Source organism: Macaca nemestrina, chromosome 6, assembly GCF_043159975.1.
Source record: "Macaca nemestrina isolate mMacNem1 chromosome 6, mMacNem.hap1, whole genome shotgun sequence".
Taxonomy (NCBI): Eukaryota; Metazoa; Chordata; class Mammalia; order Primates; family Cercopithecidae; genus Macaca; species Macaca nemestrina.
The window spans coordinates 68,549,576-68,569,270 of record NC_092130.1 but is presented as its reverse complement, the minus strand read 5'-3'; the positions used below and the strand labels follow the sequence as shown (position 1 = coordinate 68,569,270).

At 36.8% G+C, this 19,695-nt stretch overlaps 1 protein-coding gene and 1 long non-coding RNA gene across 2 annotated transcripts in view; both read right to left on the bottom strand.

The window, feature by feature from the left end:
• The window catches only part of LOC112424826 (uncharacterized), a 106,584-nt gene extending 104,779 nt beyond the window's left edge, over positions 1–1,805 (bottom strand). Inside the window, exon 1 of the long non-coding RNA XR_011624798.1 lies at positions 1,373–1,805. This is a non-coding gene — a long non-coding RNA (uncharacterized lncRNA). The remainder of the gene's footprint in view (positions 1–1,372) is intronic.
• The window catches only part of NRE (neuronal regeneration related protein), a 237,709-nt gene extending 218,263 nt beyond the window's left edge, over positions 1–19,446 (bottom strand). The window contains exon 1 of the mRNA XM_071098616.1: positions 19,402–19,446. Within this exon, the coding sequence (XP_070954717.1) occupies positions 19,402–19,431 (30 nt within the window). The 5' untranslated portion in view covers positions 19,432–19,446. The remainder of the gene's footprint in view (positions 1–19,401) is intronic.
• Between the last annotated feature and the right edge of the window lie 249 nt (positions 19,447–19,695).

Sequence of the window (19,695 nt, the reverse complement as noted above, 5' to 3'; positions counted from 1 at the left end):
TTTACAGCAAACCAAGATAAAGAGTCCAAGAAAAGGATTTATAATCCATTTTCACGTATGAACATGAATGCAAAATTTTTAAATAAAATATGAGGTAAGCAAGTCCAACTTCATGTATGTGTGTGTATATATATATATATGCATATATATATATCTGTAATTTTATATATGTAAGGTATGTGTACAAAATGCGACATAACCAAGTAAGTTTGGAAGTATAGTTCATCATTAGAAAACCTATCAATGTAAATACATTAGGGAAAAATAGACACTTAAAAAGTCACAAGAAAAGCATAAAGTACAAGAAATATACATTTGACTACGTCAAAATTTAAATGATCATCTCAATAGATTAACGACAAACTTGATAAAAATGCAACAATACCCATTCATGATTAAAAGAAAGAAAAAAGCCCAGCAAAGTAGCACCAAGAGAACATCCTGAAGAGGAGCTTTCAAAAGCTAACAGCAAACACCTTATGAAATAACAAACTTCAGAAGCATTCCCATGAAAGTAAGAATAAGAGATATTATTTTTCATTATATCATAAAATTTATGTATAAAAATAAGAAAACACTAACTCAAAAAAGAGTAATGTGATATATTCTATTTTATGTTTTATATCTATACTCTTAAATTGTTAAGAATTAAAACATTTGATGAATTATAAACTACAATTTTTCTAATTTACATAAATAAAGCTAATTGTCTTTATCCAGAAAAAAAATTGGATATAAATCCCATCCAATGCAAAAAGAAAAACAAATGAGACATAAAGATGAGAAAAGAAGAAACAAAATTGTCATAATTCATAGTTGATAAAATTTACCACATAGAGAAATCCAAGGAAGGCAAAATGCAGTATTTTAAAACTAGGAGGAAAATTCAGCAAAGTTGCTTTGCTCACGATTGATATTCACTCAAACATTTATATTTATTTTTATACTTAATAGCCAATTAAAAAATTTTCATTCAAAATAGTAACAAAACTCAAAAGTATAGAGTTTAATATAAAATACACAAAAGATTTTTAGCTAAAATATGCACAAAGCTATTGAAGACATAAAGAAGAATTAAATAATTAGAAAAACAGAACATGTTCATGGATAAGATTCAACATTTAAAAAAAAGTCTCTAAATAATTTATGATTTCATGCAATTCCAATCAAAAATTCCTATAAGAATTTTCAAAAAACCAGACAAGCTGATTATAAAATTTACTTTATAAAGCTGCCTGATCATCAATAATATTTTTAAAGATAACATTAGAAGTCTATTCTACCACACAGCAAGACATTAAAAATAATTTAAACCATGCTACCTTCACAAGAATGTACAAATAAAGTAATGAGACACAATAGATAGCCTTACGGTATATCACAAATCCCTGGGGAAGAACACTGTTCAATGCAGTACATTTGGTTTTCAGAAAGAAAAAATATTATATTTCTACTTCATACAAGAAAAGAATTAGATTGGTTAGGAAACTAAATGTGGAAATCAAAACTGCAAACCTATTAAAAGCATGAGTTAGGGTGGGAAAGGTTTTCTTCAGCAAGTTGCCAAAAAAAGCAAAAGAAAGATAAATATATTTGACTATATAAAATGTACAATGGCTGAACATCAAAATATACTCTAACTTACTCTATGAGTTCACTTATGTAAATGTTTAAGCAAGCAAAATTAGTCTATGGTGTTTGAAATCAGAATAGTGGTTAACTTTGAGGAAGGGGTGAGTAGTGATTAGACAGGAGTATGAGGCAGCCTCTGGGGGTTGATGTTCTTTCTTCTGATCTGGGTGATTACACTTTCTGAAAATTCATCTGACTGTATACATATGTGTGCACCTTTCTATATGTACATTAGTTAACTTTAAAATTTAAGATAAACACAGATAGTCTAAACATGATTAAAAGGCAAACACAGCATTAGAGAGCATTTAGATTAGATATAAAGAAAACTTAGTATCCAGAATATATATTTTTGTAAAACTTCAGAAAATCAAATTAAAACAATATACCATTTTCAACCTATGGTCAAAATTGACATGAACTTTTAAGACTTCAAATATCAACAGTTAAAAAATTATGAAAAATGGTATTTGCACATAAAGACATTGAAAAAAATTAACTGATTTGAACACTTTAAGAAGCAATTTAGCATCATTTCTATTAAAACTGAACATGTGTATTCCTTACAAACCAGCAATTCCACTGACGTATATACACCATAGAGCATTAATTTTCAAGCTGTATATTGTGGCTCATGAAGAAGTTCATAAATCAACTTCATGTATTATACGTATTATACATGTATTATATGTATTATAACCAGGATTTTTTCATGAAATAAAAATAATAAAATAGTTGAGGTGGGAACACACCAAAATATTGGTCCATGGACAGCTGCCAGTTTAAGACATGCTCATTACTAGCCCAAATGAAGAAACCAGAGTCAAGTTTTTCAAAAAACTAAATTTGTTAATTTAATTTTTTAAATTCTGAGATTGTCCTAAGAACTTTTTAAGTACAAAAATAGCTCATTCAATTATAAATTATGGTGATTCTTAACACTGGCAGTGAGATTTTTAACATTTACACCTAGCAAATTTAAAAATCAGACAATCTGTGCGCATCTTCAATTGTTTTTCTGAAATCTCACTATATTCGACATCCCAAAGCCTGACTCACTACTTTATTCCATACCTCAGCTGTCCTAAGTAGGTCAAAGTCATGTATTGATTCTTTAAAGTGGTATTAATCACTCACTCATTCTTTAACATATTTAATGGATTAATATGAAGGGGGTTGAGACACACTGATCAATTAGCTTGATTTAATTCCACACAGAGGACTTGCAAAAATATGTGCCATTGTTAACAAGGGCATGCCAATAGAAATAGATGGATTTTTGTCAATCCATCATCACTGTGAAAAACAATCCAGGGGATAGGTCAAAAACTTCATCTCTATTTGAATATAATAGTTCATGAGTACTGTATTAAGCAATCCGAGTAGGCAAGAATTTAGAAAATCAAAGGGCAGTAAAGGTCTAGAGCCCACTTGAATTAGCTCACTGGAGCAGTTGTGACAAATAGAAATGGAACAAGCCTGGTATTCTAACATGGGATTTACACTTAACTCTGACTCACTCTCATTGTATCTAAACTTAAGTTTACAGTCTAGAAATAGATGTCTATATATTGTCTAAAAGTTTAAATGCCTTGCAAGTTTTACATTAAAAATGTTAAGCAGTTAGGTATTTATAAAGCTGTAAAAGATGAAAAACTGATCCTTCAGTTACGTAAAGACTATAAAGTCATTTAAGAAAATCAATCTATGAACCAAAATAACTTCCAACATTATGAAATATTTTAAAAACATTTATTGAGTCATAAAATGTTGACATGGTGTGGCAAAAGTCCTGGCTTGGTCATATTTTAGATTTCTGCCCATTGACAAATTATTTTCCACTTGCAATGTCTATAATATTTATCTTAACCCTTCCTACTTTGCAAGTGAAGAAACTGAGGCCCAAAGAGGTGACAAGACTTTTCAAGGCCACATAAGTAGTTAGGCCATAACCAAGGTTCCCTGGCTGTCAGTCCACTGATCCATGAGCTGCAGCACTTTGCTTCTCATGGATTATTTGTAAGCCGGACAGAAACTGAACCCACTTAAGAAGAGTACACCTTACCCACTCAGCCACCAGTGCCCAGTGGATTTAAGTCTGAAGAGGAAAATAAGTGTTAACAAGCAGCACAAAATGCTGTATTCTTGTTCATAAAGAAGCAATAAGTGCCATGTTCCACTGATCTGTGGTCCACTTAGCAGAGCTTTCTTAATTTGACAGTAAAATAAAATAACATTTGATGTAAGACTGTTTTTCTCCCTGGCTTCCTTTAAATGGTAAAAACATGCTCTGAAAATATTCTAGTTTCATTTATGACTGTTTACTGTTCACTTAACTTCAAAAGGTTTTTATATGGTATTTTAGGATTATAAATTTTGCCATTTTTCTAAGACGAAAAATACTTGATTTTATGTACTCTACATTTATGGATTTCAAGTGGTCCTATAGTTCCTGGATATAATGTCTTCCTGTTGTGAACCCTACACTTAAGGAAGACTTGAATATTACTGATTCCCTAATCTCTCCTGGTTGTATGAACTAGAGTTCCAAATACAAATGCCTTCAGAGGCTAAGCAACAACATAAATACACGAAGTGACCATTTTGAGTGGTGAGGACTTAACAGGAGAGTTCACGTCATTTGTTTTATTCTACCTGGATTTTGAAATCAAGTAGAATTATAACAGAAGTATTGGGGAGAGTGTCAGTGAGCAATTAGCTAAAAGCTTTGGAAGAAGGGAAGAAAAACTGAGATGATCATTTAAAAATGAAGGTCCTGCTTTCTTTCAATTCAGACTCCAGTCAAGTGTTGAGTGACAAATCCCAAGGAGGAGGCAGGATTCGTGCTCTAGCAGCCTCCACAAGAACCAAGCTCAGGTTGCCTAAATAGTTCAGTGCTGTAAATAGTTCAGTTCCAGTATCATGGCTCTTTTATCCTAGCTTTGACCAATGATGACTACACTTTGTTTTTAATCACCTATAGTTCCCTTCCTATGCCTTATTTTGCCTGAGAAAACGTCTTTAATTCATTAGTTTTAGCTAAGAATAGATTATCCTAAACTTACATCATTAAAAAAAAATAACTGATGTAGATGAATGAGCCAGAAAGCAATAAAAAAACTGAAGCACAAAGAGCACCCCTCGCATTCTCCAATCCCAAACCCCCACATTCTATCTATAAGAGGAGAGAAATCAGTATCACAGAAGAAATGTTCAAGTAGCGTTTCCTTTCTTAAATAGTTGTTTCCCTAAACTGTGCTTCTAAATACCCAATTAATTTCTCAGACAGAATGATGGTGATAGAGGCAGGAGGCAGAGAAATCCTAGGCAGACAGGGGCAGGTCCCCAGCAAAACCATATCCCTGAGCCAAAAAGCTTGAAACCTGCAGCCCAATCCCTGCTTGCCCACTCTCTCTCAATTGGTTCTTTCTGAATAATGCCTTTTTATTAATCTAATGTTGCCTTTTCCAAACTTACCTGTGCCCTGCCCCACCCCTCATTCTGTGCCTATAAAGACCCAAGACTCAGTCGGTAGAGAAAGAAAGAAGTGGATTGACTGGAGAGTGATAACTTGACTTCAGAGGGACTGCTGGACTTTGGAGGAGAGATGGCTAGAGATGGCCAGACTTAAGGGAAGGTTATCTGCCTGTCTTATCCCCTCTCTAGCTCCCCTCTCCACTGACATCCTCTTCCATCACTAAATAAAATTCTTTACTTTCACCATCCTTCAAGAGTCCATGCAACTTCATCATTCTCGGACGGCAGACAAGAGCTTGGGACTCAACATGTGTGGGTACCTAAAAAAGGCTGTCACACTGGCCATTTGCCCTTGCTGGTGGAGGCAGCTACCCCATGCAATGAGGCAAGGGGCCCACTGAGCTGATAGTACATGGCTGTCCACAGACAGCAGAGCTAAGAGAGAGAAACCCTCTGGGGCTTCAGGGGTCACAGGCACCCCCACCTGGGCAACGTCATGGAGACTGCACAGAGCCTGCTCCTGCCGGCACCCAAAGCAGCCAGCCAGATCCCACACTCACTTGCTCACGCACTCCCTCACATAAGAGGTTGAGTGTGGTGGGCCAAGTAAATGGGGCACCCCCATCGCAAGTCCAACTATGGGGTCAAGAAAAACTCCTGCATCAAGCATCTCAGAGAAACTCTCTTGACCATAAACTACAGGCCTTAGACCAAAATATAATTCCACCAAGAGCACAAACGAGATTTTTTAACTGGCCATTTAAACTAAGTTCAGAATGAGAGGAAATAGTGCAATTTGAGAATTGAGACAGTCAATTAAATGAGACTAAACTTCTTCCTAAAACCCTGCCCAGAGATGTATTCCAGGGCTTTCTACTAGCCATGCTGTTTTCATGGTTGTATTTACTGCAGAAGTTTCTGTGATCAATTTCACAAATTTCACACAGTTTGTACTCAAGACCAGTAGCTTGTGAACTTGCAAAAGAGAAGAAAAGACAGAATGAAATGATAACTGATTAAAAAATAGAAAGTTACAGCAAGAAGGGACTCAGTTGGTTCAATTCTTCATTTTACAGGAACAGACACTGAGCCTTTGGTAGTGCCATGGTCAAAACAAGAAAAATGTGAGTGGCGATCTTGGTTTTCATTTTTTTCTAACTTCATATCCAGTTCTTTTTCTACCACTCAACACTGCCTATGTTGGTAAGGACTTTTTAAAAAAATTCTATTGAAGTAATACCAATGTGCACATAGAAGAGCAATTAAACAGATATACATTTTAAAAGTTAATAATAATAATGCAAGCACTTGTGAAATCACCAGCCAAATAAAGAATGAGAATATTGTTAGTCCCAGGGAAACCTTCACATGCCCGTCCTTACTGTACCTCCTTCTTCCCTCCAGGGGAAATCGTTCTCTTATTTATGTAATAGCTGTTCCCTTGCTTTACAATTTTACTACTTATTCCCCAATAATGTATTTTTAAATTTTTGCTTATTAAATAGAATCACATAATCATATGTAAACTTTTTATCTGACATCTTTCATTTAACATTTATTTTGAGATTTAACAAAGTTGATGTGTAGAGCTATAATTTCTTCATGTCATTGCTGTATAATATTCCACATGTTTCATATATGTAAATATACCATATTTTAGTCATTTATTCCACTGTTTTGGGGAGGTTTTTTTTGAGACAGAGTCTCACTTTGTCACCCAGGCTGGAGTTCAGTGGCACCATCTGGGCTCACTGCAACCTCGCCTCCTGTGTTCAAGCAATCCTCCTGCCTCAGCCACCTGAGAAGCCAGGATTACAGGTATGTGCCACCATGCCTGGCTACAACTTCTTGTATATTTAGTAGAGGTGGGGTTTGCCCATGTTGGCCAGGCTGGTCTGGAACTCCTGACCTCAAGTGATCCACCTACTTCAGCCTCCCAAAGTCCTGGGATTACAGGAGTGAGCTACCATGCCCAGCCTATTCTACTGTTGATAGACAACTGGCTGTGTCCAGTTTGGCTCTATTATAAAAAATATTATGAACATTCTTAAACATGCCTTCCAGGTTACATGTACAAGAGCTTCTTTAGAGTGTATACCTGTAGAGATTACAATTTCTAGGTTGTGGAAGGTGCACATAGTCTACTTAGAATGCCTTTGGCAGCAAAAAACAAAACAAAAAGAAACCATGAAATTCTAACTTAAAATTACTTAAACAATAAGAACATTTACTATTCTATGTAATAAGAAGTCTAGACTTAAGGAAAATCTAACATTGTTCATTTCAGTGGCTCAACAGTGTCATCAGCGATCCTGGTAATTTCCATCTTCCACTCTGCCATCCTCAGGGTCTCTCTCACTTTGCTCTCAGGCCAGGCCCCTCATAATCACGAGATAGCTGCAACAGCTCCAGATATTATGTACAATCATGACCACACCCAGAGAGAGAAGAGGCCATCTCCTCTGATGTTTCTTTTTTGGTATAAGAAAACCTTTCCCTGAAGCCCCCAGCAAACATTCTCACACCTCATAGGCAAGAATTGCATCATATACCCTACCTAAAGGAATCACTGGAAAGGGAAATAAAATTCATCTAAGCCAATTAAAATATTTAATACACATCCTCAGAGCCTGAAGAGAGGCCCCTTCCCTGAGCACCTAAATTATTGGCAAGAGGTTGTATCTTTTACCCATTCCTCTTAACTTTTGCTGTCATTAAATATGGCGTGTATTTTTATTAAGGAAAATGAAATTTCTAACATATTCGCATTAGAGAGAAGAGCATAATAAATAAAATAATAAACCCCATCCCATAAGCTCACCATCGCCCAGCTCCACAATTAACTCATGGCCCATTTCCCTTTGCCTATATCCTACCTATCTCCCCTATCTTCCCCTAGATTCATTTGAAACATATCCAGCTATAATGTCATTTCATCTGTAAACATATCATTATATATCTTAAAAGGACTCTTTTTAAAACCAAACCACAATACAGTCAAGATATCTTTTAAAAATAACAGTTCTCTAATATCAGCAAATATACTGTCAATGTTCAAATTTCTCCAATATCTCATAAGTGTGTGTGTATTTAAATATTTTGTTTGCATTGAGATTCAAATAAAGCTCAAATATTGCAAGTGCTTGATATGTCTCCTAAGTAGGACCAGTCATTCTTTAAAAAAATCAAAGTTCAGTAAATGAGGAAGATGTGCAGTTGAGGAAATGATAGCACAGGTCGAAGCCCCCAGGTTAACAGGCTGCAACCGTGATGTGAATGGCCTCCCTCTAAGATCCACAGATGACGGTCAGTGGTCACACCCAGAAATGCTGTATCAGGGCAAGTTATATTATAATCTAGCAGAACTTTGTGTCCCTGAATAGGGCAAGAAATAGTAAAGATTCAGATCTCTCAGAAAAAGCTTATCAAAGAGAAAAGAAGATCATTAAAAGCTGAGTAGGGAAGAACATGGAATTAATCTTAATTTCATTTCAGCAGGAATTTGTCTTTAAGAAATTAGCCATTATCAAGAGATTAATACAGATGGTGAAAGACCAGAAAGTTATAGTTCCCTGGAGAATATCTATTGATTAAAATGAAATTAAAAGGTATATAAGATAATGGCTCCAACTCAACACTTCACTATAATCAATCTGCTTTTAATCTATGCTTTGTTTTTAAAATTAGGTTATAAATACTTGAAATTATTGGTATTAGGATATTTAAAATGTAGAACTGAGAAGATAAACTACTAACAGAAGAAGTGATATAGAACTAATAAGACCTCTTGCTGCTATTTATTACTACCTCTCCTGCTTCTAATCTAAAAATGATTTGCAGTAACAAATATATAGATTTGATAAGACAGGAAAAACATCAAAGCAGAGTAAAAAGGCAGGATTCAAGAATGAGAGAAGGAGCAAAAAAGGAGAATTAAAGCAAAAAACATGGGTTTTAAAGGAAGGTATTATCAAACAGAAAATGATGGCAAGAAATTCCTTATACTTTAGATACTTAGGCATTTATTTAATGTTATTTTAAACAAGTAATAAAACTAATAAAACTTTAAAAAGCTTGCTGTCCTCTTTCTCCATTTTCCCAATCTGTTTTTTGTCCACTATGTAAGGGAACCAAGGTCATAAGTCAGCTGTGGTAGTTCAATGAACAGAAAATGCCGAATACCAGCACGGCTTCTTCAGGGCTTGGGCATGGAAGGATGGCTGTGCCCAAGGAAGGGTCTAGGCCAGTGCTTCTCAACAAAGAGAAATTTTACCCCCAAGAGACATCTGGCCATGTCTAAAGACATTTTTATTTGTACTATTGTCAAACAAAATGCCAATTTGATGTACTTTTGTCATCTATTGGGTAGAGATCAAGGCTGCTACTAAATACCCTACAATGCATCGGACAGCCCCCTACAATAAAGACTTATCCAGCCCAAAATGCCAACAGTGCTAGATTGAGAAACCCTGACCTAGTGGATGGAGCTCAACAACTTCAGTGCATGAGCCCATCATACACCATTAACATACATACAATAACTTCTCTCTCCTTTGTCCAACAAATTCTTTCTTTATATTTTTTCTTTGTCATTGCCTTTGCCATAATCAAAATGCAAAAACTCATTTCTAGTTTATTGCAAGCTTCCAACTGATCTCCTGGCTTCATAGCACACAGCCGCCTGATTAATTTTTTTCAGACATTGTAATTCATTCCCTCTCACCTAAAGAATTGCAGTGGCTTCCATTTTGTTTACCATGGCTAAGCTAAAGTCCTCATCCTGACACCAAGCTAGTCCAAGACTGATTTTTCACTTTGATGATTTTACCTTCAATCACCATAGCTTTTTTGCTTCAGCCAAGGCATTAGAAGATCTTCCTGGCCGGGCGCGGTGGCTCAAGCCTGTAATCCCAGCACTTTGGGAGGCCGAAACGGGCGGATCGCGAGGTCAGGAGTTCGAGACCATCCTGGCTAACACGGTGAAACCCCGTCTCTACTAAAAAATACAAAAAACTAGCCAGGCGAGGTGGCGGGTGCCTGTAGTCCCGGCTACTCGGGAGGCTGAGGCAGGAGAATGGCGTAAAAACCCGGGAGGCAGAGCTTGCAGTGAGCTGAGATCCGGCCACTGTACTCCAGCCTGGGAGACACAGCGAGACTCCGTCTCAAAAAAAAAAAAAAAAAAAAAAAGAAGATCTTCCTGCAGTTCTGGGAGGAGTGCCTCTGCCCAGTCCCCGCCCTGTCTGGGATGTGAGGAGTGCCTCTGCCTGGCCACTGTGCAACCTTCAAAGTGTGTGATCTTTTCTGTCTTCCCCAAGTTTGAATTTACAACATTAAAGTTTACTTTTCAATTAAAAAAAAAAAAGAAAAATATCTTCCCTCTTTCCCTTCACGTAGTTCAACCTGTCTCCTGGTTGTTTCTTGCTGTTTGGTAAAGAATAATTCATGAAAAGTAAAAAATTTTTTAAATTGCTTCTACCATGGATGAGCAGAACAACAGCAGAAACTCCTGTTAGGTTGGTGCAATTACTTTTGCACCACTCTAATACAAATTTACTAAGTTAAAGGAGTTTAACTAGGCTTCTTTTCATTCCCTATGTCAGTAAACTATTTTCAACATTAAAGACAAACAAAAAGGCTTTTCAAGCAAAACATCTCAATTAATTATACTTTCTTATTTTCTAAAAGGTCTAATTAGTGTAGTTTTTTTAATGAAAATCTTGCTTTAGAAACGAAGTAAATTAGGGAGATATCATTCATGCCTTTTTAAAAATCTGGTTTTTTAAATCTTAAAAAAGGGTACTTCAGGTTTAAAAAACATTCTTTACATATTAAACGCTACTGGTACAAGAAAAGATAAGTTATGAAAATTGGATTTACATTTTCCAGTGAAACCTACTGCATAAGAAAATTACTCCCCTATTTCAGATAATGCTACGTCAATAACATTTCTAGTACAGAAATTGGACATGTTTAGTTTGAATAAAAGAAAAATGAGCACTGTTTTAAAATATTTAAGAAGTTGTTATACAGAAAGATGATTAGATAAGCTTTCAAAGTTGCTTACTAGGGGAGAACCAGGACAAATAGGAGGCAGTTGCAAAGGGTAAGATTTTTGGCTCTGCATAAGGAGGAAGTCATGTTGCCAATCCGATTTTGAAAGAGCTTCAGGAATGTCTCAACACCATTATTTCAGTTAGGAAAATGTCCTCTGGCCAAAAACTGACGACCTTTGCTGCAGAATTCCCTCCTTAATGTGTTATGTGTGATGCATGCCCTAGCCCCACTACTTCCAGCTTCAGTTTCTCAGAACTTCAGGATTCCAGCTTCTTTCAGCATCTGGGCAGTACTACATATCACACTTGGATGCAATTATATTGCTTCACTGTTCAGCTGCAGAAGTCCTCCTATTGTCTACAAAACAAAGTCATGACCCCTCAGCATGGTTTTCAAGGCCCTTCACAACCTGCTCATCATCACTCAACCCACTGCCTCACTCAGAAAGATAAGTAAAGATTTTGATGTAAAATAGGTCAAACTTTGTTCCTTTTTAGGTAGAGTTGAAGAACTGCCTTAGGAAAATGTTACAGATACGGTGCATTCAGAGAGTATAAAGGAATTTGAAAATCTTTATGGTCAAGTTAGAGAAATATGATCCAGATATCAGGACATTTAGAAGGATCTATAACTAGATGATGATCAAATACCGATTAATGGAAGATTGCCAGCCTAAAGAGACGTTTCTAATGGTGGAACACAGAATGTTGCCTGCTCAATGTCATGGTTAAAAATATTGAACTTGTGTTCATCACATTTACAGATTTCATGATGCTGAGAGAGAAAGCAAATACACTGAATGGCAGAAACAAAAAGCTATATGACCAGGACACTGAACAAAAGCAGATAAAACCCAACAAAGGCAGGGAGACAATGACATCACAGAACCATTTGTGGGAAAGGCATAAAGATTTCATACACTTGCAAGCTTAACCCGAGTGTGACTCTCACCAGAAAAGAAGCTAATATAATCTTGGGTTGTATTAATAGACATACAGTAGCCATAATAAAGAAGATAAATGTTCCCCTGTCTTCTATAACCTAAATGAGAAAGGAATTGGTGATGGTTAGCCTGAGAAAAGGTAGATTGATTGTTCTCTTTAAATATTTTTAAAAGGTGTCATGTTGAAGCAGCCCTCAAAAGTTCAATATACAATAGGTAAAATAAAAGAGGAGATAAATTTGGGTTTTCTTTCTAGCAATGAGAACTGCCATGGAGAGAATAAGGTCTCCATTACCAGAATGGAGCCGTTTTACATAAACTGTAGGTTGGACTTAAGTCCTAGAGAGGAGATTAGAATAAATAACTTGGTATTTTAAACCTTGAGATTCTACAAGTTGAGCATCCCAGAAAGCTGAGGGTTACTGGGTAAAACTGTGGTACTAGTGGATTGAGAAGGGTGGGGAGTAGTGAAGGAAAGTTGCTCCATTCTCAAGAATTATGGAGCAAAATTCCTGCTGTCTCTGAACAGTTCTATTAGACATGCTGAACTGTACTTCCACACTCATTTGGTACAAAATCTAATAATATAATTATAGGGAAAATTATCTTTCCATTTTATGCTTTGTAAAAACTTAAAAACATTTCCTTTTCCTAAATACTCTGTAAGATCTCTTTTCTAAGTTGTGTACAACATAGATTTGCTAGGCATTTTCCAGGAGTAATTTTTCGACTATAATTAAGTAAAAGCCTAACAATCAATTGTATAATAAATCTGGTACCGAGAACTACAATTTGTGGTTCTGACATTTTTTGAAATTATTTTGTGTCTAAGACAACTAGTAAAATAAATATATCTATCTGCCTATATACATGAGTCTCTTCTCACATCGCTGTCCAAATGATGGCATTGGTCTGAGTGTTTTTGCTCTTCCACAATATTACAGGCATTTGGTCAGCGTTCCTACAGGACTTACCTGTGCTGGCTTTGTATCAGTGATTCATGGACACATTCACTGTCTCAAGCTCCTAAGGACTTCCAGGCCTCTAATGTGGATGTTTCCCATTCCCCACCACCTCATCATATATTTCCTTGAAGCACTAGATATGGCAAAAAGTCTTACTGGGTCGGGCGTGGTGGCTCCTGCCTGTAATCCCAGCACTTTGGGAGGCTGAGGCAAGTGAATCACCTGAGGTCAGGAGTTTTAGACCAGCCTGGACAACATGGCGAAACCCCATCTCTACTAAAAATACAAAAAGTAGTTGGGCATGGTGGCATGCACCTGTAATCCTAGCAACTCTGGTGGCTGAGGCAGGAGAATCACTTGAACCCAGGAGGCAGAGGTTGCAGTGAGTCTAAATCATGCCACTGCACTCCAGCCTGGTTGACAAAGCAAGACTCCATCCCCCCCTCCCCGGCCAAAAAAGAAAAAAGAAATCTTGCTGACCAGAGCTCTCATAACTTCACTTTTCTGTCTTTCCTTTCTCTTGAGACAGTAGTTTCCAAATTTAGTGTTCATCAGAATTACCTAGGGAGCTTGTTAGAAATATGAATTCCAAGACAGCATCCTTAGGTGTTCTGATGTGATGTTGCCGTGAGAGGGAGAAACCATTTTTAACAAGTTTCCCTTCCCCCAGTCTGGGTATATATTATTTACTTATTTACACAGGCAGTCAATAGATTATGCTTTGAGAAACAATCTCCAAAGGATTCAAAATTGGCACGAGGAGAGATGTACACTGTAGCATTTTTCTCATCAGACCTAATACAGTTTGTTGATGATCTGCTTCTTTACATTAATGACTGATTAGGGTAAAGATGTCTCCCCATCCATATTCCCGAAAGTGACCTACAGATTCAATGTAATGCCTATCAAAGTTTCAATTACATTTTTTCACAGAAATAGAGAAAACAATTCCAAAATTCGTATGAAACCACAGAAGACCTTGAGTAGCCCATCAATCTGTAGCAAAAAACAAAAATACCAACCAAACAAAAATAACACTATGAAGCTGGAGGCATCACACTACCTGACTTCAAACATACTACAAAGCTACAGTAAACAAATTCAGCATGGTTCTGGCATAAAAACAGACATATAGACCAATGGAACAGAATAGAGAACCCAGAAATAAATCTATGCATTTATGGTCAATTGTTTTTGACAAACATTTCAAGAATGCACAATGGGGAAAGAACAGCCTCTTCAATAAACAGTGTTGGGAAAACTGGATATCCACCTGTAGAAGAATGAAATTAGACCCTTATTTCACATCATAGACAAAAGTCAACTCAAATGGATTAAAGACTTACATTTAAGATCTAAAACTGTAAAACTACTGGAAAAAAATGATATTAAGGAAAAGCTCCTTGACATTGGACTGGACAATGATTTTTTTAATGTGACCCCAAAAGCACAGGCAACCAAAGCAAAAATAGACAAACAGGAGTATATCAAAATAAAAATTTCTGCACAAAAAAGGTAATAATCAACAGAATAAAGAGACAGCCTATGGAATGGGAGAAAACATTTGCAAACCATACATCTGATAAGGGGTTAAATATCAAAAATGTATTAAAAACTCAAATAGCGAGAAAACAAATAATGCTATTTAAAAATGAGCAAAGGTCCTGAATAGACACTTCTCAAAAGAGGACACACAAATAGCCAGCAGGCATATAAAAAATGATCAGCATCACTGATCATCAGGGAATAGCAAATTAAAACTACAATGAGATATGACCTCATACCTGTTAGAATGGTTTGAATAGAAGAGGAAAAAAATAACAAGTACAGATGAGAACGTAGTATAAAGGGAACCACTGAATACTGTTGATGTTGAATGTGGCTGGTACAGCCATTATGAAAAACAGTACACAGGCCCTCAAAGAGTTAAAAATTAAAATTAAAAATAGAACTATCATATTTCTAAGTCTGTGGATATTTGTTTTTCAGTACTGCAGCGGTTTTCAAACCCAAAGATTCTAAACTCTTTGAAGAATCATAATGGTTCCCTGATCTGCTTTAATTGCAATGTCCATTCATATGATTTTATTTTTTAATTATTTACTGACAACATTTACTGCCTTAGTGGCAGCAGTTTCTATATCAGAGCTCGATGCAGAGAATTAATATTTGTGCACAAGTCAAAGGGATGGGCTCCCAAGATGGACTGCAAACTAGAGTCACAGTCTGGGTCCCAGTGCTGCCCCCATGCCATACCCACCTCTTTTTCAGGGCCAGGGCTACTGCTATCATCACCACCAATCTAGACCCCAGTCTTGAGCCCCAGCTGCAGCCCACCCCACCAGGGGAGCCAAGGGATCCCAGACTGCCTAAGGCATGTGCTTGCCAGATCAGATGCTTGTTGTGTACCACTGCCTGCTGCTAGGGTACCTGCCAGCTTGAACCCAAGGGGGCCACACCTGCAGGGGCTCCTCTGCTCATGCAGATGTTCCTTATTCCATAAGCACAAAACTAAAATTATGAAGAATTCAAGAGGGCAACAGGAGAGCACTAAACCAAGTGCGGGGCCCTTTCTGAGAGAAGGGTTGTGTGTAGCTGCACCAGGCTGTGCACCCATGAAACTGGCCCTGCTGGAAAGAAAAGTGATGCAGTTCCTGGGAATTAAGTAGATGTGACAATTTATACTGTCATCTTAGGAGCACAATAGGAAGAGGGACTTCTTTCCTCTGTATTTTACTGTACTCATTTCTCAAAAATATAGCCCTCAGCATTTCTTCTGATCTTGCAGTGCCAGAAGCTGAAGTCTTAATTTATAATTTTCCCTGCATAGCAAATTTGCTACCTCCTTTAAAAAAAAAAAAAAAAAGGTTGTCATTTATTTTTCTTATTAAGATGAAACCCAGTGGATCTGTGATGCCGAGCTATCTCTTATCCACACACAACACTTGCAGGTATTAAGTTTTTGGAGGAAAAAGTATTTCTCCCACATTTCCTGAACCATACAAAACTATTTTTTAAACAATACAGATGCCAGTCATTTGACCAGAATGGAGGCCTGTCAGAACTTTCACCAGAACAGAGTTTACTTTCCAGCCAAAATCCTTGCATCCTGAGAAAATGATATTTAGTCTGGTGACCCTTACCAGCCTGCCAAGCCCTGTGACCCAAACTTTTCTGAAATTTCTGTGTTCCTGTATTCTGCTTACCATAGAGTCTCTCTCTACCTTGCTGTTTTTGCTAACTAGAATCATCATCATTCCAGCACAAGCTTATAACTACCTTGGTATTCTGACTTATGGTCTGTTATTTTTGTGATCTAGTTTTTTATATTTAAGGATCTCTCTCCTTCAATTTCTGTTCACAAGCCTAAATCGAAGTACTACGTTTTGAGTCCATTTGTGTTCAGCAAAGAAGGCATATTTAGAAACACTGAATATATATTTACAGTTAACTTCTTTTTCTATCCAAGTTACCTGGTTTAATGCTGTCTTATCTACCCCTAATTTGTTGTAAAGCATTTTGTTTTGGAAATATTTCCCCAAAATATGTACACATATATCAATATACATATACATTCTATTTCATTTCTCCAATACTGAACATTTTCTCTGTGCTCTGACTGCTACAATAAGCACTCAACTGCAAGAGTTTATACACAGGCTAAAAAACGCTCACTGCTGAGTTCCCTCTTGTTTTGCCTTCCTACAGTGACTGTGTTTTGCCTTTCTACAGTGAGTGTGTTCTATATGGTGTCCACGTTCCTCAGTCTTTATTTCTGCCAATTATTTTGGGTCTGGTCAAGCACTTTAACAGCTAACAGCTAACAAAATGTTTGTAAGTAATAGAGGTGGGCTTGCATCCAAGAATGCAAGGAAAATATCATGGTGTATTATTTATTTAAGTTGTAAGGCAGCTGGAGTTACCCTCAAAGAAATAGATATGGAAACGGATAAAGCTCAAAAGACGATTTCTTTCAGGGATTGGTGGAAGCACAGTGACATTAGAATGGCATCATAAATATATCTGTAGCATGGGACAATTGACCTGCCTAGAAGATGACTGGGCCAGGAGCATGACATAATTTCAAGTCACTTGAAGAAAATCGAAAAGGTATTCAACATCAACATAAAATACCAGGAATCCTTGGTCTTGACAGCTGTGCTCTAACAACCTTGTATGACATTAATTAAGTTAGCAATCCTATGTTCCAATATACATCCTCTTTGAAAAACAGGGTGTACATATACAATACAGTAGCATCTTCTTATAAAGCTAATCACTATAAGAACTACTGCTGTTCGATTTAACCTAATCCTAAAATTATTACTCAGCTAAAATGAATTATTATATTTAAGTTCATTTTCCATTGTACTTTCAAGATTCTTACATACCTACAAAATGATAGTTGGCAACATCATATTTATCAAAACTGAGTAGCTACAATGTTTTAGGCACTGGAGAGACAGAAAGGTAAGACATAGTGTCTCAGTACTCAAGAAGTTTGAAGAAAAGGCAAGAGCCAGTGATCACATACTGAGAACAAAGACCACATGAGTTCCAAGGTTGGAGGGAATGCTGAGGGTTCAAGTGGTTGGGGAGAGGTGTACAATTGTAGAGGGACTTGGGATGGATGCTAAGTAAGGATTGCACTTCCACAGGGCATGGAGCGATGGCAGTTACAATGCAGAGATGCAGAGGAAGGCACACAAATGGGGTTCAGGAAAGAGGCTGAAAAGCCTGAATTAATGGAAGAGCTTTTACGGGGCAGTGGTGGGAATGATTGCACCAGTCAGGAATCACTTGGTTGCATGTGATGGAAACCCAACTTGAACTAGCTTAACAAAAACGAGCAAATCAGGATAGCAGTTTGTCTTACACAATTCGGAACAGAAATCTGGCAGTGAACTTGGAAACATTTGGAACCAGGGACTCTCACTGTCTGTCATCCTGCTCCTCTGGGTTCGTGTTTCATCTTCTCTTTGGCTCTGCAGACGAGACACATGGTAGAAAACGTGAGCACTAACCTTCCTGAGTGCCACAACTCACAGCTCCAGCAATTCAGAGAGGAGGAGAATGGGCATTGTTCTCATTTCTAAAATGAGAAGGATACTGACTGGCCAGGGTATATGATCAGTTTATTTACATGAAGACTCTTTTGAGAAGCCCAGAGATTAACTCAAGGGATATAAGGTACTTTAGAAAGGGGTGTGGTTCTAAAAAAGGTGTTTGAGAAAGAAAATGGTTATACTAAAAATGCATACATATTACATAGAAAAACAGTATCCATAAACATAGATACTCATTAAAATTTTCAAATGCCATATTTTCCATTTCTTAACCTACTCAACTTGAAATTACAAATGCTTAAAACCTCACATCAAAGTGCCAACCTGAAATAGAACTGATTCATTCTTTTTATTCTTCCTCCAAAATAGTTAATTTCACCTGCAATTATTATAACAAAATGCTGAAGTAGATTTATCTTAAAGACTCACTGATGCTTTGTATTCTTTGTCAATGTCTCACTATATCCACATTTCTTCCTACTGTTTGTTTTTCTTTGTTTAACTAAACCAGCATATATAATTCATTTACAAGTTAATCTGCTCTTTCTTCTAGTTAGAGTGAAATCTTTTTATAATGATAATTGAAGGAAACTGAGCTAACCCCCAAAGTATAGATTAATTATGTTATATCAGGATTTTATTGTGCATATTATGTTTTGAGATCTAAGATTTTACCAGTTTCTTATAATAAACCATATTATAAGGACTAATTACTGCCTTCATTCAAAAAAGATTATACAATAGCTTTTGACTTAAATAGGAGCTCTGCATATTTCAAGGCTATAGGAAAAACTATAGGTAGAAGCATGATAGAAAAACGAATATTTGTTCTATGGCATCTCTGACATTTTAAGGGATATAGGTTCTACAGTCAACACTCCCCTTGGAACAATTTTGACATTTGTTTCCTGGAACATTCCTCTTTGCCATATTCAATCCCTTCAACCCAGGTCCGCTACACCATGTACCCCAAAAGGTGAGACTCAGCCTCCTTGGAAGCAGGAACCTCCTCTGACTCACGTGGCACTGTATCCCAGTACCTTCAATGGTGCTGAGGCCAGAGAAGGCAATCAGCAAATGCTGAATAAATGAATGAATCACATAAAATATTTGTATTCGTAAACAGAGTCAAAACATCCTTCAAGCAAAATGAACAAGGTTAAAATGGGGAGGTCAGTGAGGCAGAGACAAACATCCTATAATTGTTTCCTTCCTTTAAAAATGTCCCCTCATATGCACACACAGTAAGTTATTCTTCACATACCAAAGCTGAATAATTCCAAACTCCTTTCATTCCAGTTCTGTTACTGCTTGAGGATAAAGTTCAGTCTTTAAAGGACAAAGCTTCTTGCCGGGAGTTGGCCAGATAGCTCAGGACACAGGTCTGCAGCCCATTCTGATTGTCCAGTGTTTCTTTGGATAAACAGCATGATTGCACTGCCTGGAAAAGTAATTCCTTCTAGATGCTGGCAACAGTCATTCTGAACCATAAAAACTGTACAAGGAAATGATGAGAGTGTCAGCAAACTCAATCAGTAGGATGAGATCAGCTTTTACT